The sequence below is a fragment of the Cinclus cinclus genome, chromosome 18 (assembly GCF_963662255.1).
Source record: "Cinclus cinclus chromosome 18, bCinCin1.1, whole genome shotgun sequence".
Lineage (NCBI taxonomy): Eukaryota > Metazoa > Chordata > Aves > Passeriformes > Cinclidae > Cinclus > Cinclus cinclus.
The window spans coordinates 7,020,392-7,041,794 of NC_085063.1; the positions used below are offsets into that span (position 1 = coordinate 7,020,392).

The window sequence follows — 21,403 nt, forward strand, 5'->3', positions numbered from 1 at the left end:
CAGGATCCTGACTCAGGGGTCTGGAGCGGGTCCTGGCAGCCTGCAAGGGACAGACTGCAGAACAGGCTCAAAGGGGCTGTCACCAAGCCGAGGAGAGATGCGCCCAGCTCACAGGCCCGCTGGGGCTGCTGCCACACTCCGCACAGCCCAAACTCCACACGGGGGGCTGCCTGCCGCTCCCTTCCCGGGATGAACATCCAGATCCCGCACAGTAAGCGGCTTCGGGTTTGCAAAGCGTCCCCCTGGTGCCTCGGTCCCTTTGCAAAGGGCTGTCAGGCTCTCGGGCTGGCGTCCTCCGCTCTCTCGGCACCGACGCTTTCGAACGCGGGCGAGCGCCAGCGGAGCTGGGGTCAGCGCGACCCCGCAGCTCAGCTCCCTTCGCTCTGCCGGACCGAGCCGCTCGTTCACGCTGCCCGTCTTGTCTCCGCAGGCACGTACCAGGGCCAGTTCACCAGCGGCATGCGGCACGGCTACGGCGTGCGGCAGAGCGTGCCCTACGGCATGGCCTCGGTGGTGCGCTCCCCGCTGCGCACATCGCTGTCCTCCCTGCGCAGCGAGCACAGCAATGGCACCCTGCCCCAGCAGGACTCGCCCGCCGCCAACCCCGACAGCCTGCCGCTCTCGCCCACCATCACCCGCGGCGGCTTCGCCCTCAGCCTCTACGCGGACGCGGAGGCCGGCAAGCCCAAGAAAGGGGGGCTCTTCCGCAGGGGGTCCTTGCTGGGCAAGCTGAAGAAGTCCGAGTCGAAGTCATCCCTGGCCAGCCAGAAGAGCCGCGTCAGCTTCCTCAAGAGCGAGAGTGGGATCAGCTCGGCTGCCAGCGATGCCACCTCCACCGTCAGCCTGGGCGAGGGCGCCGAGGGCGAGGAGTACACCCCGTTCGAGTCCGACATCGACGCCACCACCACGGAGACCTACATGGGCGAGTGGAAGAACGACAAACGCGCCGGCTTCGGCGTCAGCGAGCGCTCCAGCGGGCTCAAGTACGAGGGGGAATGGCTGGACAACCTGCGGCACGGCTACGGCTGCACCACGCTGCCCGACGGCAAGAAGGAGGAGGGCAAGTACCGCCACAATGTCCTGGTCAAGGGCATGAAGAAGCGTGTGTTACCCCTCAAGAGCGCCAAGATCCGGCAGAAGGTGGACAGGAGCGTGGAGGGGGCTCAGAGGGCCGCGGCCATCGCCCGGCAGAAGTCAGAGATTGCGGCATCCAGGTGGGTGCTTGGAGCTCCAGCGCGCAGGTTCCCGTGGTGACGGTCCCGTCCTCATCCCATGCGTTCGGGAGCTGTCCTTTTGCTCATCCCCTTTCCTGTCCCCCTGCGGCCCTGGTCCAGAGGGGAGGTGCTGGCCACCAGGGATTGTTACCAGCCCTGGCACTCAGTGGGATGGGAGCGTCCTGATGCTGTGTCCGGCTGTCAGAGCCTCTGGGCATTGATGTGGGGCAGCATGAGAAACAGAGGGTTTGATCCTGATAAATGCAACAGGCTTGTGAGCAGCCAGATGTGTCCCAGACAAACTGGGGCTGACCAGAACACAGTTTGGCCCTGGAGCCCCCAGTGTGGCTCTGGGGGAAGTTTGTGGGATGCATTAGGGTTGTCAGTTTTAGCAGCTGAGTGTAATTGCTCCACTGTCCCTCCTGGAATGGAGGAGAGAGGAAATAAGAATGGCTTCAGAAATACGTCTGCCTGGAAAGGGCAGGGGAAATTCTCCTCCTCCAACTCACATCCCTGCCCGTGTCCGAGCTGTGTTGGCAGCATGCTCCTCCTGCAGCATTCCTGCCAGTCTCAGAGCTGACCTGACAGAGAACAGAGATCAGGGAGCCTTTGCTCCTCTCCTCTTCCTTGGGGAAATGTGGTCATTACAGTCCTTGAGGCTTCACCTGACCTCACCAAGAAAACCTCACCCTGCACAGGCTTTCCTCAGCTGCTGGGCAGTGGCTGTGACTCCATGGCTGTCCTGTCTCACTCCTTTTAATTCCTGTTTAATTATCAGTTACTTCATTATCAACCAGAGGAGGGAAGTAAGCAAGGAGGACACCTATTCCCAAACCCCATTCCACTCCTTGGAGAAACCCCCACTTTATTCTCCTGGCGGCCTTTTCTTCTTCAAACTTTTGTGGGGAGCATGATCAATTTTTTTTTTTTTTAATGAAAACCCAGTTGCCTCAGGGACTGGTGGAGAAAACCCAGCAGTATTGCAAGTGAAGCTCCATGCAGGGCCAGCTAGGATAAAAATAACAGGCTGGGGTGGTGTGGGGCCCTGGATCCTTCTGGCAGGGCAAGCTCAGCCTGACACCAGCCTTGCTGTACCCTGGAAAAGCGTGTGGCCATGGCGTGAATAAGGAGGCTGGAGCTGCAAACACTGCTCCCTGAGAGCTTGGCTGGTTTACACAAACCTCTTTTTATTATACACTATTTACACTTTGGATCAAAAGCGGCTCTGCAATGTTTGCAGTCAGGGGCTGGAATGCACCCGCTGCCCTGGCGGGGGCTGCATCCCTCCCCAGTGTGGCCAGGGAATAATTTCCTATTAAGGAAACCTTGGAGCTGGAGGAAATAAGATGTGGAAGCTGGTTTCCTCCAGGGAGCCCTCAGCCAGCAGACCCTGCAGTGGTGTGGCTGCTGGGCAGGGAAGGGATTTTCATGCTTGCTGGCAGTGTGGAACCCCAGTCCTGTTCCTGCAGCACAGATTCCAGCTGAGCTGGACCTGCTGGGAGAGGGGAATTCAGGCTGCCTGTCCTGTAAACTGTAACTCAGCATTTCCATCATGATTTATTCCTGGTGTATCTTGCTCAGGGCAGAGCTACTCTCTCTACCTGATGCCTTTTGTAAATCTGACTCGTGCTTTCCTTCCTCCTCCTTTCACTTCAGATTTGGGGTAGAGAGTAAATCTACGTAATTTTTCCTGGAGAAGGTCCTTAGTTTAAATCCCAGCTCTGCCACCAGCTTTTGCTTTGGCCTTGAACTTTGCCTCAGTTTCCACACTCAGGGCACAGTAATTGCAGACAGATTGTGAAAATGGATTACTACAGTTTATAGAAGGGCTGCACTATCATTAGCATTGCCTGAGCTCATAACTGTGAGGTGGAGCTTTCTACATGCAGCATTTATGTTTTTCCTCAGATAGCAGTGTGTCCCTTACCCAAAAAAATGCCTTTGAGGCTATACCCATCCTTTCCTGGGGGAAGATATGACATTTCTGCATGTAAGATTATTACTAGGTGCTAATTATAGTACTCACCAGGTGGGCTGTGCAAATTCCCAAATACCTCTACACACCTGTGCTGTTGTACATGGATGTTTGAGTTTCATTTGCTTGTGGCACTTGGGTGAGCCCCTTGCAGAACTAAACTGCTGTACCATCCAGCCTCCTGCTGTCTGGGGGTGAAATGCCAGAAGAAGGCCAGATTTCTCCCTTTTGCACCATAAAAGGCTCTTTAGGGATAGAAATTCTGAGGAAAACAAGCCCAAGCACTGGAAGCTGCCTGGGCCATCTGCACTGCAGGAATCCCAGGCACATGCTGAGCTCTGAGGTGCTTGGCCAGGGCTGTCAGCAGCCCTGAGGGGTGCCCTGTCTGTGAGCTTTGGACAGGAGAGCAGGAAGAGAGCAGCCAGGGACGATGGGCAGTGCACTCGCCAAACCTCCCCTGTCCCATGCTCTGCCTCCAGGGTGTCCGAGGCACCAGGCTGCTTCACAGCTCCTGTCCCACCTGCTTTCACTTTGGGTGTTCCAGCCAGGGCTGTGGGCAGTGCCAGTTGCTGCCTGTCCTACTGCCTGTGCTGCCCTGGCCTCCTCAGCTCCCTCCTGAATCCTCCTGGGCTGGTAATCCAGCTGCTTTCCCAGTTGTGCAAGATGAAGACATCATCTCACTGTCAGCTGAGAGAACAACTCTGTTTTTCATTATTTCAGTGGAAATCATTTGGCATGGGGCCATGCAGCCCATCCAGGTCAGCCAGCTTCACCCCACGCAAAGCCCATTGGTGCTGCTCAGATGTTGGGTAAAAGCCCTGGGCATGTCTTTCAGCAGCTCTGGGGATCAGCCAGAGGGATGGAGCTGATGGAAGCTGGAGTGTGAATCCTCACCCAAGCTGCTCTCACTCAGGAGAAAAGTCATCTTGGAATGCAGCCTCTGTAGCAGCTGGCAGACATGGCTTCACTCCTGCCCAGGGGTAGCCACAGATGGGTGTGGGGTTAACACAATTAACACACACCATGTGGTGTTCATTAGCCCTGCCCTGTACTGCCGGTGCTCCAGGACTTGTCCTGCTGTGATCCCAAGGGTCTCCTGTCAGAGCTGGGACATGGCTGTTCTGCAGTGCCAGGTGAAGGCACCTGAAGGTCCCTCCAACCTCCCCTTTCCTGCTCTCCATCCTGACCAGGACTCCTTTGAAAAACAGTTGGGATGGATGGGAAGCGTGGGGAGAGCCTCGGATCACAGCTGGGGCTTCACCTCCCAGGAGCTGAAGTGTACAAACTGGCTGGAGGACTGTGAGGAGGGGACTGCCTACACCAGGCCATGGGTGAGCTGGTTCAAAGCCATGCTGAGGTGTGAAACAGCTGACCTGCAGCTTTCTGGGCACAAGGGCCAGTACAGAATAGGGTGCTTTGTACCCTGGGTGCTTGATGCTCCTTGTGCCTGGGGAGCAGCATGTGTTTGCCTGTGAAATGAGGAGGACGGTCCCACAGAATATAGGGGGAAGAAGCATGAAAATGGTTGGCTCTTCATCTCTTCAGAACAGATGAAAATAAAGTAAGAGGAAGGGCAGGACTGTCTGCAGGGGGAACCTTTGATTTTTTGAAGCCTCTGTGCTCAGTAGCTAGGCAGATTTTACAGCAGTTTTCTTTCTCTCTGGTGCTTTTTAAGGACAAAATGAGTGTAAATACTGCAAATCCCACCTCTGTCCCATTGCAGCAGTATCTGACATGGTCTGCTTCTGCACATGGTTGTGCTTCCCAGTGACTTGGACCAAAATCAATGGAGACACTTGGCCATGTGTTCTGCAAGGCACGGGTCTGGCCGAGCTCTGAGATCCTTTGAATGGTGCATGTCCTGGCAGGAACACCTCAGATACATCTGCTGGATGTCACGGGATCAATAGGAAAGCAAGATATTCAAGGCTATAATGACTGCTGTGCTTCACCAGTTTGTCCTCATGTGCTGGCCCTGTATCCCCTGTGTGGTTTATGCCTGGAGCGTACAACTACAAGTGAATGCATTTTGGATTTATTTTTGTTTTAATGCAATATCAATAGATACCCGTAGGAATTTCTAGATTGTGTTCTGAAGCGTGGGGTATCAATTGCTGGTTCTGTGGGTTTTCTCATTAGGGTGAGCCTGGGCTCTGTGGAAGCACAACAGAGCTCCAGTGCCAGGCATTAGATTGATGTGGCTTCCCCGCCACCAACACATGGGCATTGCTCACAGTGTGAGCTGTTGCCTGGTTTTGAAGCCTAAGTTGATTTTCTATCCATACCTATGACTTTGGGGCACATCTTAGCTCTCCCTTCAAATAACAAGAGCACTTGACAGCTCCAGTATCACTTTCCAAGCCTCTTGTGCCTGGCTGCATTCCCAGCAGCGTCGCCGCCGTCTCCCTGTGCTCAGCATTTCCAGGCTGCGTGGCCGGGCAGCAGCGAGCATCTCCTTGGGGAACGCGGCTGTGTGGTGCAAATGACGTCCCAAAATCGCTGGAGTCAGCAGAGGCTCCTGACTAAATAAGGGCAGGCAGAGCAGGGCTTTATCAGCATGGCCTGAGTGTGACAGCTGAGAGCTGGGCTGGGGCAGCCCACGCTGCTGGGGCTCGGCTGCGTGCTCCCACTCGCAAGGTGCTTGATTTGGCACAGCTCTGCCTTTGTCCCCGCTGCTCTTGGGGGTTTAAACTGCTGGTGGGAAAAGTGGGCAACCAAAGGGACAACTTCCCGAGGCACCTCTTTGGTGAGGCATGGTTTGTGTCCAGGGCAGCTCTGGGCTGGTGGCCACGGTGGCCTTGGCACTCCTGGGGATGACAGCACAGCTCAGCTTCCCCTGAGGCCAGATTTCAGACCTGGGATTTTAGGCCTGTTGAATCAAACTTGGGGTTTGCTCTAAAGAAAGCAAAAGGATTTTTTAAAAATGTGCTTTTAGCCAGAGGCACAGGCATTAGACACCTCAAGAGTTCAGCACATTCCCAGACCTTTAGGTCTAAAGCCAGAGAAGAGCAGGATGCTCTTGGCCATCCTGTGAGAGTGGGCAGCAGCAGCTGTGGCTCAGGACAGCCCCTGCCAGGACAGAAGGAAGCAACTGATCCTCCTGTGCTCTCCCAGCCTCACAATCTCTCTGCTCCAGGACTCCACACCTCCGAGTGTGATGGATGGGTGTGTAATTAGGAGGCAGCAACAGGCAGGAGATGGGCAGAGCTTTTCCCAGCCCCAGGTGGGTTACTGGCTGCTATTTGCCAGGGAGGGACACAAGAGTTGGGAGCAGCATTTCTGCAGCTGTTTGATCAGACACCAAAGATCACAGGTGTCACAGCCTAGAGCTCTCATGGGGCTTAAATGGCAAGTGCATGGAGGTGCAGGGGGGCCAAGGACTACCCCTCACCTCCCCATGGAGTGCAAGAGTCACTCCTAGAAATGTACCACCACACCAGGAGTGGCCTGAGCTGAGCACAGCTCCTTGATGGCTGGGTATTCTGGCTGCTCCAGGAATTCTGGCTGTCTTGCAGCCTCCATAATAGGAATCTGCATCTTAGTGCTTCCATGGGCAAGGTTCAGAGAGTTAGTGTGCACATGGACAGGGAGGAACAAGGGCAGCCACATGGCTCCCTGCTATAGCTGAGTGCCAGGACACAGTATTGAGGGGATGGATGCTCCTCAGTCCTGCTGTCCCAGTAAAGATGTTTCTCACAGAGCTCGGTGTGTTTATAAAGAGGATAATCCTGTTTCATCACCCTTGGTTAATAGAAACCCAGTTGCTGGCATCTATTTCTGCAGCAGCTGAAGCCCAAGGCTGGGACTCTCCCACTTTCCGTGTGGCACAGCAGTCTCCAGCTCTGCAGAAATATTGCTGCTTTCAAACCTCTGCCTAATCCTCATTCCACCCATGCACTGGAGCCGTGCAGGGAGAGGGCTGTAGGGTTTGGGTGAGCTCTTCTCTTTTCCTGATCCATTGTGGCCATGGGGACAAGCAAGCCCCAGTGCTGGGGTCTAGAGCCAAGATCAGACACCCACCCCAACTGTGGGGCACCCACAGTGGGGGCTGTGTGTGAGGCTCTGTGGGCTGGAGGGATTCAGTGTCACTGGGTGTGTGATGGTGTGATGCCTTCATCCCCTTCTTCCAGCCCTCTCCCAGAACAGCCTCATCCAGGCTGGCTGCAGTTCCAGCACTGACACATTTTTGGCCCACCGTGCTCCTTAGGCGGGATGTGCTCTGACTCTGGAGGAGGGTGCACAGCCTTATCTGTTTTCCACCCACCTCACATGAATTTCCTCAGGCACTTTCATGCCTTATTAGGGTAAGAAGGAACATGCATTTTCAGTAGCTCCAAGGAAAAAGCATCTGCTGGAGAGCACACAGCTTTCTCCAGGACTTCCTGGGTTATCAGGCTTGAGGCAAGCGAGGCTCTGTCTTGCAGGGATCCCCTCAAGAGCAGCAGAGGTTGGATGGCAGGTTGTCAGCCCTAGGATGGGTACAGATAGCCAGACAGACAGGGAAAGTGGAATTAATGGGCTGTTCATTCCGACCTTGTGGGAAATCCTTATCTCAACAGCTTACGAACACAGAAAAGGAAAAATGAAGTGTGACTTTAATATGCAAAAATGACTGTAGAAAATGAGAGTATCTTGTTCAATTGATCTGCTGCTGCTTGAAACAAGAGGACTCTGACTCCCATCCAAATGCTGGCAATGAGACAGAAAGGAGATGGGCTTTGAAATAATTGAATTCAATCATGCTTTGCTCACAGGTTGTCATCATTTCAATGGAATGTGAAATAGCCTTATCTTGAAAAACAAATAATATTTAAGTAAAGCCTCCAATTTAAATAGAAAGCCTGTGATGCAGAAACCTTCCCTTCTCCTGGAGGAGGAGCATTTTTTTCAGCTTATTCAGGTGCTGAGCCAGAGCCCTTTGGCTTTCTCCAAGTTTTTATCATTTTGCCCCTGCAAAGGCTAATGATTCTTCAGTGAGGGCTGATAAGGACCTGGTGTCCCATCTGCCTGGGTGCTCTCAGCAGCCTTGGGCACAGGTGCATGGGAGCTGGAGGCACTGAAGTGTGGGACATGGCCTGGGTGCCCTCCCAGCTCCCAGCTCCCTCTCTTTTTTTTCCTGGACCTCAGATCTGTGAACATCAACTCAAAAGATCTACAGGACTGGGAGAAAAAGGCTCTTACTTTAAATTTTGGTAAGCAATTAGACTTTTGGGCAAATGCAATATTTTAAAAAATTTGCCTTCATTTCCTAAAAAAAATCCCAATTTTCTTTTTCTGACTGGGGAAAAAATCCCTACAAACCGGATACAACAGTTGCTCACTCTTTTGGTTTGGATTGCTGAAATCTTTGGATTGCTAAAACTTTTGGTTGAAAAATACCAACAGTCTTAGAGTGAAAGCACAGACTTTCTGACCCATTTTCACGCCGGTGGATCTGGCAATCTGGTAAAACACACTCCTCTGTTTGGCAGAGCCTGGGGCTGGGTAGGAGCTCCTGGGTAAGGTGGGCTCCCTCAAAACAAATGTCTGCTGTATCCCTGGTCTTTCTTGAAAGTGGGAATTCCAAGGGCAGGGCAGGGAGCAGCCCCTGCTCACTCAGTGCAGGTACAGGCAGGGAGGAAGGAGCACATGGGGGATGGAAAGACTGAAGGACCCTGATTGCATATATGCTATAAAGATGTTTTGATGCACTAGTCAGTGGGATAACCCAGCTCCTTTCATTTTGCAGTGTTACCTAATTAAGTCAAGGTCTCCAGGGCATTTGCTGACCCCCTTTGGTAAAGGTGTCCTGGAAGCTGGAATAAATCACTGGCTTTTGGGCATAGCCCCAAGGCTGTGCTGCTCTGAGGGACCTGCTCCTGCTCCTCGGTGCTCCTCTCAATCTGCACCCAGAGCAGCAGAGTGGCCCTGAAAACCAGGGGGAGAAGGAGAGGGTCCAGCTGGCTGCTGCACATCCCCCTTTTCCCAAAAATACCTCTGCAGTTGCTCTGACAAGCTGCTCCCAGCCTGGCTGTGCTGCCTGTCCTGCCCATGGTGCAGTGTCCCTGGGCTCTGGTGTCATCCTGGTGCCAGCATCCCTTTGAACCCGCAGGCTCTGGCTTGCCCTGCTCCTTTTGGAGCCGGCTCTGGGCAGCTGTCGGCTGCATCCTGGGGCTGTGGGGGAAACAGAGAGCAGCTGTGGGCTGTGCCAGCCCCACGTGCTCCTCACAGCCCATGGGCTGCCATGTGGGCTGGCACAGCCAGGCCCTGGTGCCTGCTGGCTGCCCAGTCCTGCTCGGCTCCCGGGGCACTTGGGTTGGCAGAGACTGATGGAGCAGATCTCCCATACGTGGGGCTGGGATGAGTAGGTTGTCATCTTATTGAAGACAGCTGCAGATCTGTCTGCTGAAAGATTAATATCACTTTAACTGTTCCAAGGGGAAGTATCCCTCAGTGAAAGATGCAAGTGGCTCAGAGCTATTTAGAGCTAAGGATAGCATTTCGGTATTTTAAAAATTCACCAAGTAATCATAAAGGCTGAGCTTGTTAGGTGGCAGGGAGTTCTGCCAGGCCCGTGCTCCTAAAGCACTGCACAGAAAAGGATGCTTCTCTCTGGGCTCAATGGCCTGGTCATGCCCTTTCTGTGGAAGGAAGGAGAAAAGGTCTGATTTATCCAGCCAAGTAGCATGGGTATGTACAAAGTGCTGCCACTTCTGTGTAAGTGCTGGTACTGAGAGGGAAAAGCTTGGGGTATCTCATGATCTGCTCTGCAAGGTCAGGATAGTTTCTCTTTTTGGCTTTCTGCTTCAGTAGTATGGAGGTCTTTCCTTTAGGATGCAAACTGTGTTGATTTATGCTTATTTCATGTTTTAGATCACACTTTGCAGGTGCGGAGCCCATATTATAAAGCAGCAAAGGCTCATGCACCCCAGGGGTGTCAGAGTGGAAGTGGAGTGAGTACATGCATGTGAGTGATGGAGCAAAGGGAACATGAATGGTACAGCTGTCTGTCAGGACAGGACACCCGTGGGATGGGATGGATAGGTTTTACTGAGGGCAGGGAAAGTGGCATGAGAGGTGAACTGAAGAGGGATATTCAGTCCCATGGGCTGGTTACAGGCAAATGAGGGTAGCAGAGTTCTGCTGGTATCTGTGTGCAGGTGGAGGGAGAGGGAGAGACACAAACGAGATGGATTGGGACTGAGCAGGAAGAGAGGGATGCTCCAGCTAGAAAGGTGGCACAAGTGTGTCAAATGGAGCAGCCAGAAAGTTCTGTCCTAGTCAGGATGTAGAATCATAGAGTTCTGGAAGGGATCTTTAAATGTCATCCAATCTCAGCCCCCGCCCAGGTGTGTGCTGGTCAGGTCTGTGTCCTCTTGCCCTTCACAGCGTGACCACAGAAGGGACTGTGTTGCCATTAACAAAAACACTTCTTCAGCTTTCCCTTGATCCCTTCTGAGTGCTGCAAACATTTCCTGCCAAGACAAACAATTATTTTAAGTTTCTTCAGAAGGACAAAATTATTCCTGCTGGATGCTGGAGCAGGGATTTGGCTAGGAGTGGAAAAGCCAGTTTCCAGGAGATGGGAGTTCAGCAGAAGACTCTCTTCCTAGAACTGACTCATGAGTTACTTTTGCTTAATGTCTTCTAGGCAGCTCCTAATATTAAGAATGGCAAGAATCATGGAACTGTGGAATGGGTTGGGTTGGAGGGGTGTTCAGCTGATCCTTGCTCAGAGTTTGCTGAATCAATGGGAGAAGGGAGACCCTGGAGAAGGAAGGACAGTGAATGTTGGGGAAGAGAGTTGAACTCTTCCCCTGTTACTAGCTGCAAGGTCATTTCTGCATCTTCAGGCACCATAGCCCTGTGTGGTATTTGCAGTATTCCCTGCTAATTCCAATTTCATTTGCAGTCTAATCCAATGTGGATGTGCAAAACCACATAAACTGTCCAAAGAGACGGGCATGCTGGCTCGGGTTGGGCCTCACCTGTTAGCACGGTGCTCAGCTGCGGCTCGTGTGTCCGTGGGGGATTTTAGCAGCAGTTGGAGGAATGATTCAGGCCGTGTTTCTGGGAGATGGCCAGGAAGCACAGGAGTGGTGCTCTGCCCTGCACTAGTACAAAAACGATTAGAGCATTAGAGCCGTGCCAGAGGAGCAAATAAAGCAGCAGATGCATTTAACCCTCCCGTCCTGCTGGGGTGTGAAGCCCGGCAGCTGCTGTGATCCAGCCGGGAGGCAGTGGCAGCAGGGCTGGGACAGGGGCTGCAGACATTGCCCACATGCCTCTCCTCAGCTCGGCTCCGAGCTGCTGCTCCTCCTTGCAAAGAATTCACTGGAGCTATTTTTAACAGCCCAGGGAGATGGCTCAGGATGCAGTTGGGAAGTGCTCATCCTGGCAGCGCTGTCTTTTGGGATGAGGAGCACCGGGGTGGGTTTGTAAAGGTCCCTCTTTGTGTTTATTTCCTCCAGCTGGATATGTTTATTGTTTGTAGCTCATTTTCCAGTACTGCCTTGAAATGGGTCTTTTGGATTCTGCTGCTGGCTGCTCTAAAGCCCCTGGGTCTGTGTTTCAGTTTCCTGCTGAGCTCCTCTATCTCCAGACTTTCTCCTCTGCTGTATTTTGAGGGGCTGTTTACTGCACAGTTACTGGGAGCTGACAACACAACAACAGTAAATAAAAACGTGGCTCTGATTAAAGTGTGCCTGAATAGCATGAAATTTATCAAGACTGGTGTTTCCTTTTTGCAAAAGCTCATTCTGCTTTGTGAGAAGATCTTAACATTGGAAGAATTTTTTCCTCTTGCACGTTTCACTTCTGAGGTTTGAAAAAATCACCTCTTGACCCCCTCAAACCTCTCTGGGTTTTTTCTTTCCTTAGCTCCTGCTCCTGGCAGACCCAGGCCAGGGGGTGGGACAGGCTGTTGTGCTGCATGTGCTGGGCTCTCTCAGGGTGGCTGGCGTTTGTCTTCTGCTTTGCTGCCAGGGCCAAGTTTTCCTCTCTGCTGAGCTCCCAGGCTCTGCCAGCCACACAGATAAATAATAAATTCAGGGATACTAGAGGCCAGTTAGATGTTATTGTTATGGCTGGACCCTTTCCTCTAGGCTGGGCTTTATCACAGTGCTACTAAACCCTCAGTGTGGATTTTTTTGGAGGGCTGTGAGCAGCACTGCATCCCTTGGTGCCCTAGGGATGTGGGGCTCAACCAGGGAAGATGAACTTAAGACACCGTGCCATGTCTCTGAAAGCCAAATGTTCATCACCTGGTTCTGCCAGATAAATGATCTTAGCAATGGAGCCAGGATCCCTGCTGAGACCAGGCTGCTGGCTGTGGGAGCACTGCTCTCCTGGGATGTGCTGGCTGTGGGAGCACTGCTCTCCTGGGATGTGCTGGCTGTGGAGCACTGCTGTCCTGGGATGTGCTGGCTGTGGGAGCAGTGCTGTCCTGGGATGTGCTGGCTGTGGGAGCACTGCTCTCCTGGGATGTGCTGGCTGTGGGAGCACTGCTCTCCTGGGATGTGCTGGCTGTGGAGCACTGCTGTCCTGGGATGTGCTGGCTGTGGGAGCAGTGCTGTCCTGGGATGTGCTGGCTGTGGGAGCAGTGCTCTCCTGGGATGTGCTGGCTGTGGGAGCAGTGCTGTCCTGGGATGTGCTGGCTGTGGGAGCAGTGCTCTCCTGGGATGTGCTGGCTGTGGGAGCAGTGCTGTCCTGGGATGTGCTGGCTGTGGGAGCACTGCTCTCCTGAGATGCTGATAGGGCTGATGTGTGGTCTGCTGGAGTTGCCAGATTTGGAAATGCAGCTGTGTTGACTGTAGTCCCCCCAAATCAAACACCTCTGGATGACTTTGCAAGCAGGGGGACAGGAGCAGAGATCAGCTGTGTCCCACAGAGTGACAGCTGCTGTGGAGCAGTGCAGGATGCCAAAGTTGTGCTGCTCAGCTTCTTGTCACCGCTCTGCGTGAGCAGTCTGGAGCTGCCCCAGAGTGTCCCTGCCCTCACACCCTTCATGGTAGAGCCCTGCTACTCATGGGGCTGGGGTGTCTCACAGTGATGGCTCAGCTCCCCACCACCCACATCCCCATCCTCACTGTAGCCTCTGCAACCTAGGCTGGATCTTCTTGGTCTTGTCATCTCTCCATCTGCAGGAATTGCTGTCAAATAGCATCCAACAGCTTCTCTGGAGGAAAGCAAAACTCCAGCAGAAGAAAAGCAAAACTGGGAGCTACTTCAACTTCCAACATCCCCAGGCTGTTCTCCTGTGCTGTCCTCAGGTCTGGGGGAGACCTGCTGGGACAAAGCTGAGGATGCAGGAGCCATCTGCACCCACTTGGTGACATGTCCAGCTCTGTCCTTACTAGTGAGAGCAGACCCCACATGTAGTGTATTTCCAGATTACTTCTTTGGGAGCAAGCACTTGTCAGGAGCTGCTTGCTGTTCCCCCAGCTGAGGCCAGCTGGCTGCTTGTCTGGCTGGGAATTGGTCAGGATAGCATCTGCCTGGCTCAGAGAGCAGCTGAAAGGGAGAATTTTATCTCTTGATGGTGAATCTCATCCTCCAGGAACAGCAGGACAAAGTCAGGGCCTGGAGCACGTCCTGCCAGGATGAAGAGCTGGATCCTCCCTTCAAGCCTCTTCCCTGGGGCTGGCGCCAGGCAGGCTGTGTGCCCCAGGCACAGCACACCCAGCCCACTCTGATCCCCCAGGAATGGAGAGGACAGACACATCCCCCTTGGCCCCTGCCAGATTATAGTGGAATTAATCACACTGATTATATGCTACCAAAAAAGGAGATGCTTTCTCTGTTCAGAACTGGCTCAGACCCCCTTCCTGCAAGCAGCAGCCTAAAAATGCTGTTTTCTGCCTCACCATGTCTCTGGGTTTTTCAGGAGCTGTATTAATTTGGGATAAAAAGACCAAGAATGACTGCAATCCCAGGCAGCTGAACCTGCAGAGAAAGCAGGGAGATAACGTGTGAGTGTGGGCAGGGAGGTGAATCATGGCTCCAAAAGAGTGGATTGTCATCCCAGGGAGGGACAGGCTGAGCCACAGCAGCTCTGCACTCTCTTCTCTATCGCAGGGCCCTGAACAGTGTTTTTGGCCCCCTGTCAAGTCACACTGTTGCCAGTATCAGTTGGGATTGATGCCCTACTTTTAGTTCTTTCCCTGCAGCTACTCAGAATGGCATAGGTATATATCTTCTGTCATGTAAAGGGTCTCAGAACAGCACTTGTATTGTCTTTTCATTACACCTGTTGAGTATTTCGGCTTCAGCTTGTCTTGTCTCCTACTGCATCCCAGTTTAATGGGAAGGAATCAATCCTTCAGTTCATGACTAACAGTCCAAAAATTCTGAAGTGTTTTCAGTGCAGGAATGAGAACTGCATCTTTCCTCCTTTTTTGTCCTAAAACATGACTACTTACCAACCTGCATCTGAAAGGGGCTCATCAGACACCCTAAGACCACATTAAAGATTGTAATTTAGGGTGAATTGGTATTTGAGGAATGCTAACTGCTTCTCACTCAAATATATGTGGATTTGTATGTGAACCAGGGAATATGGGGAGCCTCAGAAAATATGACACTGAGAGCATGGGGAAGGCAGCTCTCAGTAAGACCTGAGCGCAACAAAGCAGCTGAATATACTGTGCTTCACCTGCCCTTATTTTTAAGGTGCAACATTGCTGTTTGAAGTCAGCTCCTTCCCAGACTGTGAGCATCTGGGCTGTAAAGCCAGCCCTGCTTTTAGCAAGAAGATCACAGGGCCCCGAGCATGAGGCATGTAAGGAATATGACAGCTGGCCAGTAAAATAACTCCCACAGCCTGTAGCCCTATGGAGCAAGGAGGAGATGTGCTGGGAAGGAGCAGAGAGGACTCAGAGAGCCAAGCTGAGAGGGGGACAACAGCTCTGGTGAGATCAGCCCATCAGGCTGCAGGAGTAAAGGAGCCCCTGGTCAAGGCATGTTGTTTGCTGGAGAACTGCAAGAGAGAAATTCTGGGGAAAGCCCATGTTGTGTGTTGAGCAGGGGCACACTGCCTCTGGCAAGGTGCAGCAGTGACACACGCAGTGCTGGTGACACGTGCAGGAGTTCAGCCACCAGAAATGCCTGTGAGATGCCTTGGTCATTCCTCTGAGCAGCACAGAAACGAGCCCATTCTGCAGTGCCTGCTGCCTCACTGCAGCATATGAACATGCTCACATTTGCAAATCCACCTGCCCTGTTCCCTATGTGAAGCCTGAGCATCTGGGTCCCTTCCATGTTGAAAATCTGCTCGTCTCTCCCTGAATGAAAGGTTTTGGGTCATGTGGGAAAATGCTGAGTGCTGTTTTGCCCGATGGGCTGATCAGTTTTGGTGCCAGCCAGGGTTTGCTGTGTGAGCTGGGATGACCTTGGCTCAGAGGGTGCTCACTGTTCTCCCCTCTTCTCTCTGCAGGACGGCTCATGCCAAAGCCAAGGCTGAAGGGTCTGAGCAGGCAGCTCAGGCAGCCAACAACGAATCAGGCATAGCCAGAATGATGGCCAGGGAGCTCTCCCCAGACTTCTACCAGCCAGGTAGGATCAGAGGCATCTTCCAAAGGGGTCTTGCAATTTGCATGGGGAATCTGTTCAAGTGTTTCACCCACTTAATAAGTTCACAAGTTGCCCTCCTGTCTATCCTAAATCCTCTTTTGCTCATTTGCAGCCAGCCCCTTGCTGGCTGATTTGCTGTCCTCCTTACACCACTTTTATTCACTCTGTTACCATAGCCTGGAGGAGAACCCCACAGTTTCTTAGCTTCTCATGTTTTTCCACACATGGAAGCCCTCAGAACACCAGGCAGGACAGGCAGCAAGCTCGGGGCTATCTGCAGCTCTCCTGTAGATATATATCCCTTGTGGATTTTTCTTGGAACAGTGTTGCACATTGACTCACAAACCCATATCCTGTGGGCCCTCAGAACAATCAAACTCTGCTAATTAGGGGTTGTAATATCGTGTAAGAAATCAGCTAATACAAAATACTATTTCCCTGATTTTCTATTAATTTGTTAGCATCACTGCTAATTATTTGACTGGGAAAACACTTGGGAGGTTCCTTCTGTGAGACCAAGCACTGAGAATTAGTAGATGGGAAGTGTAATATTAGAAGCAGCATTGTGAATGCCATTACTTCTCCCTGGACTGAGTTAGCTAGAGATATGATCTTCCTGGAAAACTTTCCTTTACAGAGGGCAAAGGTAATAACAGGGCAGAAAATAAAATTCCAAGTGCCTACGTTTTCATCCTGTCTTTCTTATTATCTGGATTTATTGCCTGGAGTGAGTGTCCCACGGTTACAGAGGCAGGATCACAGGGACGATCACAGTGGTAAAACTGGGGATAGAAGTGAAAGGTTGACTCCTGCTCAGCAAAACCTGATACCTGCCCCTGCTCTGATTTCGGTGCCTCTGCATCTCCTGCACCACACCCTGGCCCAGGGCACACAGTGGGAAATGGGAACAGCTAACAGTAGGTGCCTGGTTGGGGAGAGTCATGCTGACAGATTTTCCTAAATTCCCTGTACTCCCGCCTTGTCCTGCACCTACGAGCTGGGGAAAATCCGTCCTGAGGGCTGCTTCTTCCTCCCCGGCACCCAGCAAGGTCTCTTGGAGCTGACTTTGAGTGGGGAAACACCAGAGCACCGGGGTATGGGCATGAGCCAGCCCGTGGCACTTCATTTAATGATGGCTAAATGGTGCTTGATCCTCACATAAGCTCCCACCTGCCACTCACAGATCTACATTCACCCTTTGCACACTGGGCTATTTATAGCACAGAGACAAAGGAAACTGGAATTCTTATGGGAAGGTTTTGGACATCTAGCTAGATTATTTTTTCCACCCATAGCAATTGAATGAGACAATTGAAACAGTCTCTTGGGGCAGCCTGACCTCCACTCCTGCCTCCTCAGGTGCTGGATCCTCTTGCTGCTGTTATGCAGGGCCTCACTTGGCTCCTGGCCTCTCTCAGTGGCCTTCTGATCTCCTGATGCATGTTATTCTTCTATGATTCTTTTAAACCTGTAAATTCCCAAAGTGCACAAGAATTTATCACTTCTTGCATGGTTGCACCATCCAGAAACAGACAGTAGTCCAGCCTAGGACTGAGAGCTGCTGTTCACACAGCCAGGAGAGCCCAGCAGAGTTTGGTAGCTCTATTTCTCCCTGCTATCCTGGCAGACTGTGTTGTGTCTGGCACAGGCAATCCTGCTCAGCAAGCCCCATATCCCTAATAACTGTTGAGTCCTGAAATTCAGTTAGGGTATTATTCCTAGTAGCTTAGAGAAGGATGTAAGCCAAAACCCTTGCTGAAATGTACTGGGAGATGAAGGTGGGGAGGTGAATTTGTGCCCTCCAGGCAGTTGGAGGTTTTTGTGTTGTAAACTATTCAGGAAGAAAAGAAAGCAGCAGGAAAGAGCAAGGAGCCTGGAGCTGCAGGCAGCCTATTTTGAGGGGTCTGAACAACTGTTGAAATGGCTTCCAAATAATTCACTTGAAGCCAGAAATAAATGGCCCTGAATGGGTCACCTGCTGATTGACAGGACTGTGCAGGCAGAGCAGAGCAGCTGAAATCAGTGCCCTCCTTTCCCCCACTGCCCCTCCGAGTGGAGGCATTGCCTGCGTGGACAGGAGGTAGCAGTGTGCAAATCATACCACTGACTTATGGAAAGGAGCACCCAGCCAAATTTCCCAACCAGACTCATGTCTGCATCAGTCTTTGAGATGGAGGAGATGAGGGGAGGAACCTTAAGACAGCCAGAGACAATGTGGCTCCAGGATCTGTGTTGTTCAGGAGCACAGAGCAAGCCCTGTACATCTGCACTCATCACTGAGGTTCAGCAGAATGAGGCCAGAGCAGGTGCTTTGCTTTCCAAGAAATTTGCAGTAAGGTTAATAAGAAGTAAAGATTTAATGATAGGCGGACAATTGAAGTGAGGCAATGTTGCTAGGGACTCACAAGTCAGTGTGTGAGATGAGGCCAAAAGGAAATCTGAAGCCCTGAGTCACCTTTCGTGATGGTGCCAGGTAATTTTGCTGCTGCTGTGGAGCTCAGGACAGACAAGAGGGCTGTATAACTTCCAACCCTGTTCCATATATAAGAAACATGTTTTTCCTATCATGATGGATGGCATGCAGATCATTTGGGGATCCTGCCTTTCCTGATGACACTGGTCATCCTGTGTATGCTGCGAAGTTACCATGCTATTTGACACCAAGGAAGCCACATGGAAGAGTTTCCTAGCCATTGAATAAAAAAACCCACAAAGTTCATTGGGAAATGTATCCTCCTTAGCCTCAACATGACCCATCTATGTGGCCACAACAAGCTGGGTTGCAGATTTTCATTATTTTCTTTAACCTTATCTGCAGCTCCTGCCTGTTCCTTCAGCTCCTCCCAGCTGGACAGCCCACAATAAGTCTTGGAGCCTTCTGGAGTTCCTGGAGGAAATTCCTCCTGGCAGCAGGGTCTGGTTTGGGAGTACCTCCTCTCCTAGACTGCAGCCTGGACCCTTGCACCATGGTCCCCAAACCCATTGCTGCTGGGGACACAGCCACTGAAGCTACAGTGATGCCAGGGCATGGGGTACCCTGCTGTCCCTCATCCCAGAGTAACTCTGCTTTGCCTGGGGAGGTAGTGGAGTCACCGTCCCTGGATGAATTTAAAGAAAGACTGGATGTGGCACTTGGTGCCATGGTCTAGTTGATCTGCTGGGGCATGGGTTGGACTCGATGATCTTGGAGGTCTCTTCCAACCTAGTTATTCTGTGATTCTGTGACTCCTCACACCAGCCCTTCTCTCCACAGGCCCCGAGTACCAGAAGCGGAAGCTGCTGCAGGAGATCATCGAGAACGCGGAGCACGCGGTCAACATGGAGGAGGAGGCGCCACGGCCCGAGGCTGCCCCGCCGCCCCCCACGCCACCCGAGAGCCCCCAGCTCCACGAGCAGGAGGAGCCGCGGCCCCGCGCCAGCCCGGCCCCCAGCCCCGCCGCCACCCCTCCCGAGGCCAAGCGGGCCAAGGCCGCCCCCGGGCAGGACAGGGCCCTCCGTCCGGGCAGCTGGGCCGAGGCGGGCGGGCGTGCGGGCGGCGGGAGCCCAGCACCCTCAGAGGGCGAGGGCCGCCCGGCCTCGCGGGGCCGTGGCCGTCCCGCCGAGCAGATGGAGATTGGGCCGCTGCAGCGCATGGCGCGCGAGCCCGACGTCGAGCTCTTCAAGGGCTACCACAGCTACGCCGTCCGGACATCCCCGGTCACCCCCGCCACGGACTATGAGGAGGAGCAGTTCCCCGAGAATGAGCCGCCCTCCCCGGAGCCCCGGGGAGAGCCCCAGCGCCGGGGGGGCACCCCTGGCCCGCCACAGGGCCGGGAGGAGAAGCCACCGGTTGTGGCAGAGGCCAAGCCGGAGCCGCCTCGGCCCAAGGAGCCGCAGCAGCGCCCCAGCCCCGAGCGCAGGGCCGGAGGCCGGGCTGAGCCCACGGCTGACAGGAAGACTGAGGCCAGGGTGTCAGGCCGGACGGAGCCCAAGGCAGGGGCCAAGCGCGGCCCGGCCCAGGCGGCAGCGGTGGCGGCACAGAAGGCGGAGGAGTGCGAAGAGGTGACGTGGGACATCCCTGGGAGCCTCCTGGGACCCACCTTTGCCTTTCCTTTATTGTTCCCCATGAGGTCCGGCAGGACCCAGAGGAACTGGGGCTGCACTGGGTGCCAAGTGGTGCCCGGAGGCTCTTATGGGATCCTAGAGCCCGCTGAAGGAGAGTTTTGGTATCCCCCCTCTCCTGCCCTGCCCGCATGCTTGGCTTGACATTCATAACCCTCCTGTTTTGACCTCCTCTCTTTACCTGGGCAGATACGCTTTCAGACACGTTGCATTTCAAAATTTGTACAAAACCAGGCATCTTCCAATTAACTTTATCCACTTTTCTCACCTTCTTTTCCCACCCCATTGCCAGCCAACTTGGATGTGAAAGTTGGGGGGGAAAAAACAGGAAAAGCTCAAGCATGTTTCTCTTTTACCCATTACATTTACTTTTTTTGCTGTAGGGGTGCCTCATGAGCTGAACTGTGGTGTTGAATCACCAGCCAATTTCCCAGGTTTAAAATATAGTCACTGAAACTCAATTTTGCTCTTAGCAAATACAGCTGGAAACTCAGACATTTTATTAGCCCTCTGAGTCCCATCTTGCCAGCCCTTTGGACATAAATGATTCTGATGTGACTTTAGAAAAGCATATCTTGGAAATACTTTGGTGTGATATTACAGCAATCTCACATGGGTTCATTTGTTTGGGTTTGGAAATTGATGATCTTCAAGGCCCCCTTCCAAACCAAAGCATTCTATGACTATGACATTAAAAATGACAAGTTTACAAGCACAAGCAATGTGGATGCAGAAGGGAGTTGGGAGCAGCAGCCTGACATGGGATAAGCAATTCATGTTCCTGTGGTCACGGTCTCCTTTAATCTAATTTAGCTGCGAAAGAAGTCTGATTTAACCTCCTTCAAATTAATTTGCAGGGAAGAAGTAGAAACAGGACAGGGTAAACATTTCACTAGTTTGAAATTCAGGCTGTTTGTTAAGTGCCAGATTACAGTGCATTGGGAGGAGGTGATTGTGATAATTTTGAACAGCAAAATCAAGCTATGTCTGTCTCCTCCCCTGGAGCTGTGATGTGTAATACTCTTTTTTGGATTTTTCCTTCAGGGACCTAACACAATCGTGATCTGCATGGTCATCTTACTGAACATTGGTCTGGCCATCCTGTTTGTACATTTTTTGACATGATGAGCCTCTCTAACAAGGTAAGAAGTAGAATGAGATTTTATCCTCAGTTTGTAGATGTCACTGGATGTTTTAAAGTTGTATCACTTTTAATAAAATGTCATAAAATTACTGCATGAAATGATTTCATAATTTCATAAATTTTCTGAAGAATGTAGACTGTGTTGATGCGATACAGTCCCACCATATATTTCAAACAATATTTCAGTCAAGGCTGAATCTGACCCTTGTACCTCATGTGAACATAACACAAGAGACACCTCTAAGCCCCTGAGAGGGTACGGGGCTGCTTTCCTGGGACCTCCTGGGGGACAAAACTGCTCTGCTGGGCACTGCTTTCTGTCATGTTTTTAGTCTCACTCCGTCTGCACAGGTGAAAGCCTTGCAGACAGCTGTGGTGATGTGTTGGTCATGTGTTTTGCTCTCCCTTGACTTTCCCATT

The 21,403-nt window shown here is 52.3% G+C and overlaps 1 protein-coding gene across 1 annotated transcript in view; it reads left to right on the forward strand.

The window, feature by feature from the left end:
- JPH2 (junctophilin 2) overlaps positions 1-20,964 on the forward strand; it is a 28,090-nt gene extending 7,126 nt beyond the window's left edge. Inside the window, exons 2-5 of the mRNA XM_062505082.1 lie at positions 431-1,214; positions 15,602-15,720; positions 18,992-19,779; positions 20,884-20,964. Coding sequence (XP_062361066.1) covers positions 431-1,214; positions 15,602-15,720; positions 18,992-19,779; positions 20,884-20,964 — 1,772 coding nt within the window. The remainder of the gene's footprint in view (positions 1-430; positions 1,215-15,601; positions 15,721-18,991; positions 19,780-20,883) is intronic.
- Positions 20,965-21,403: the final 439 nt, after the last annotated feature.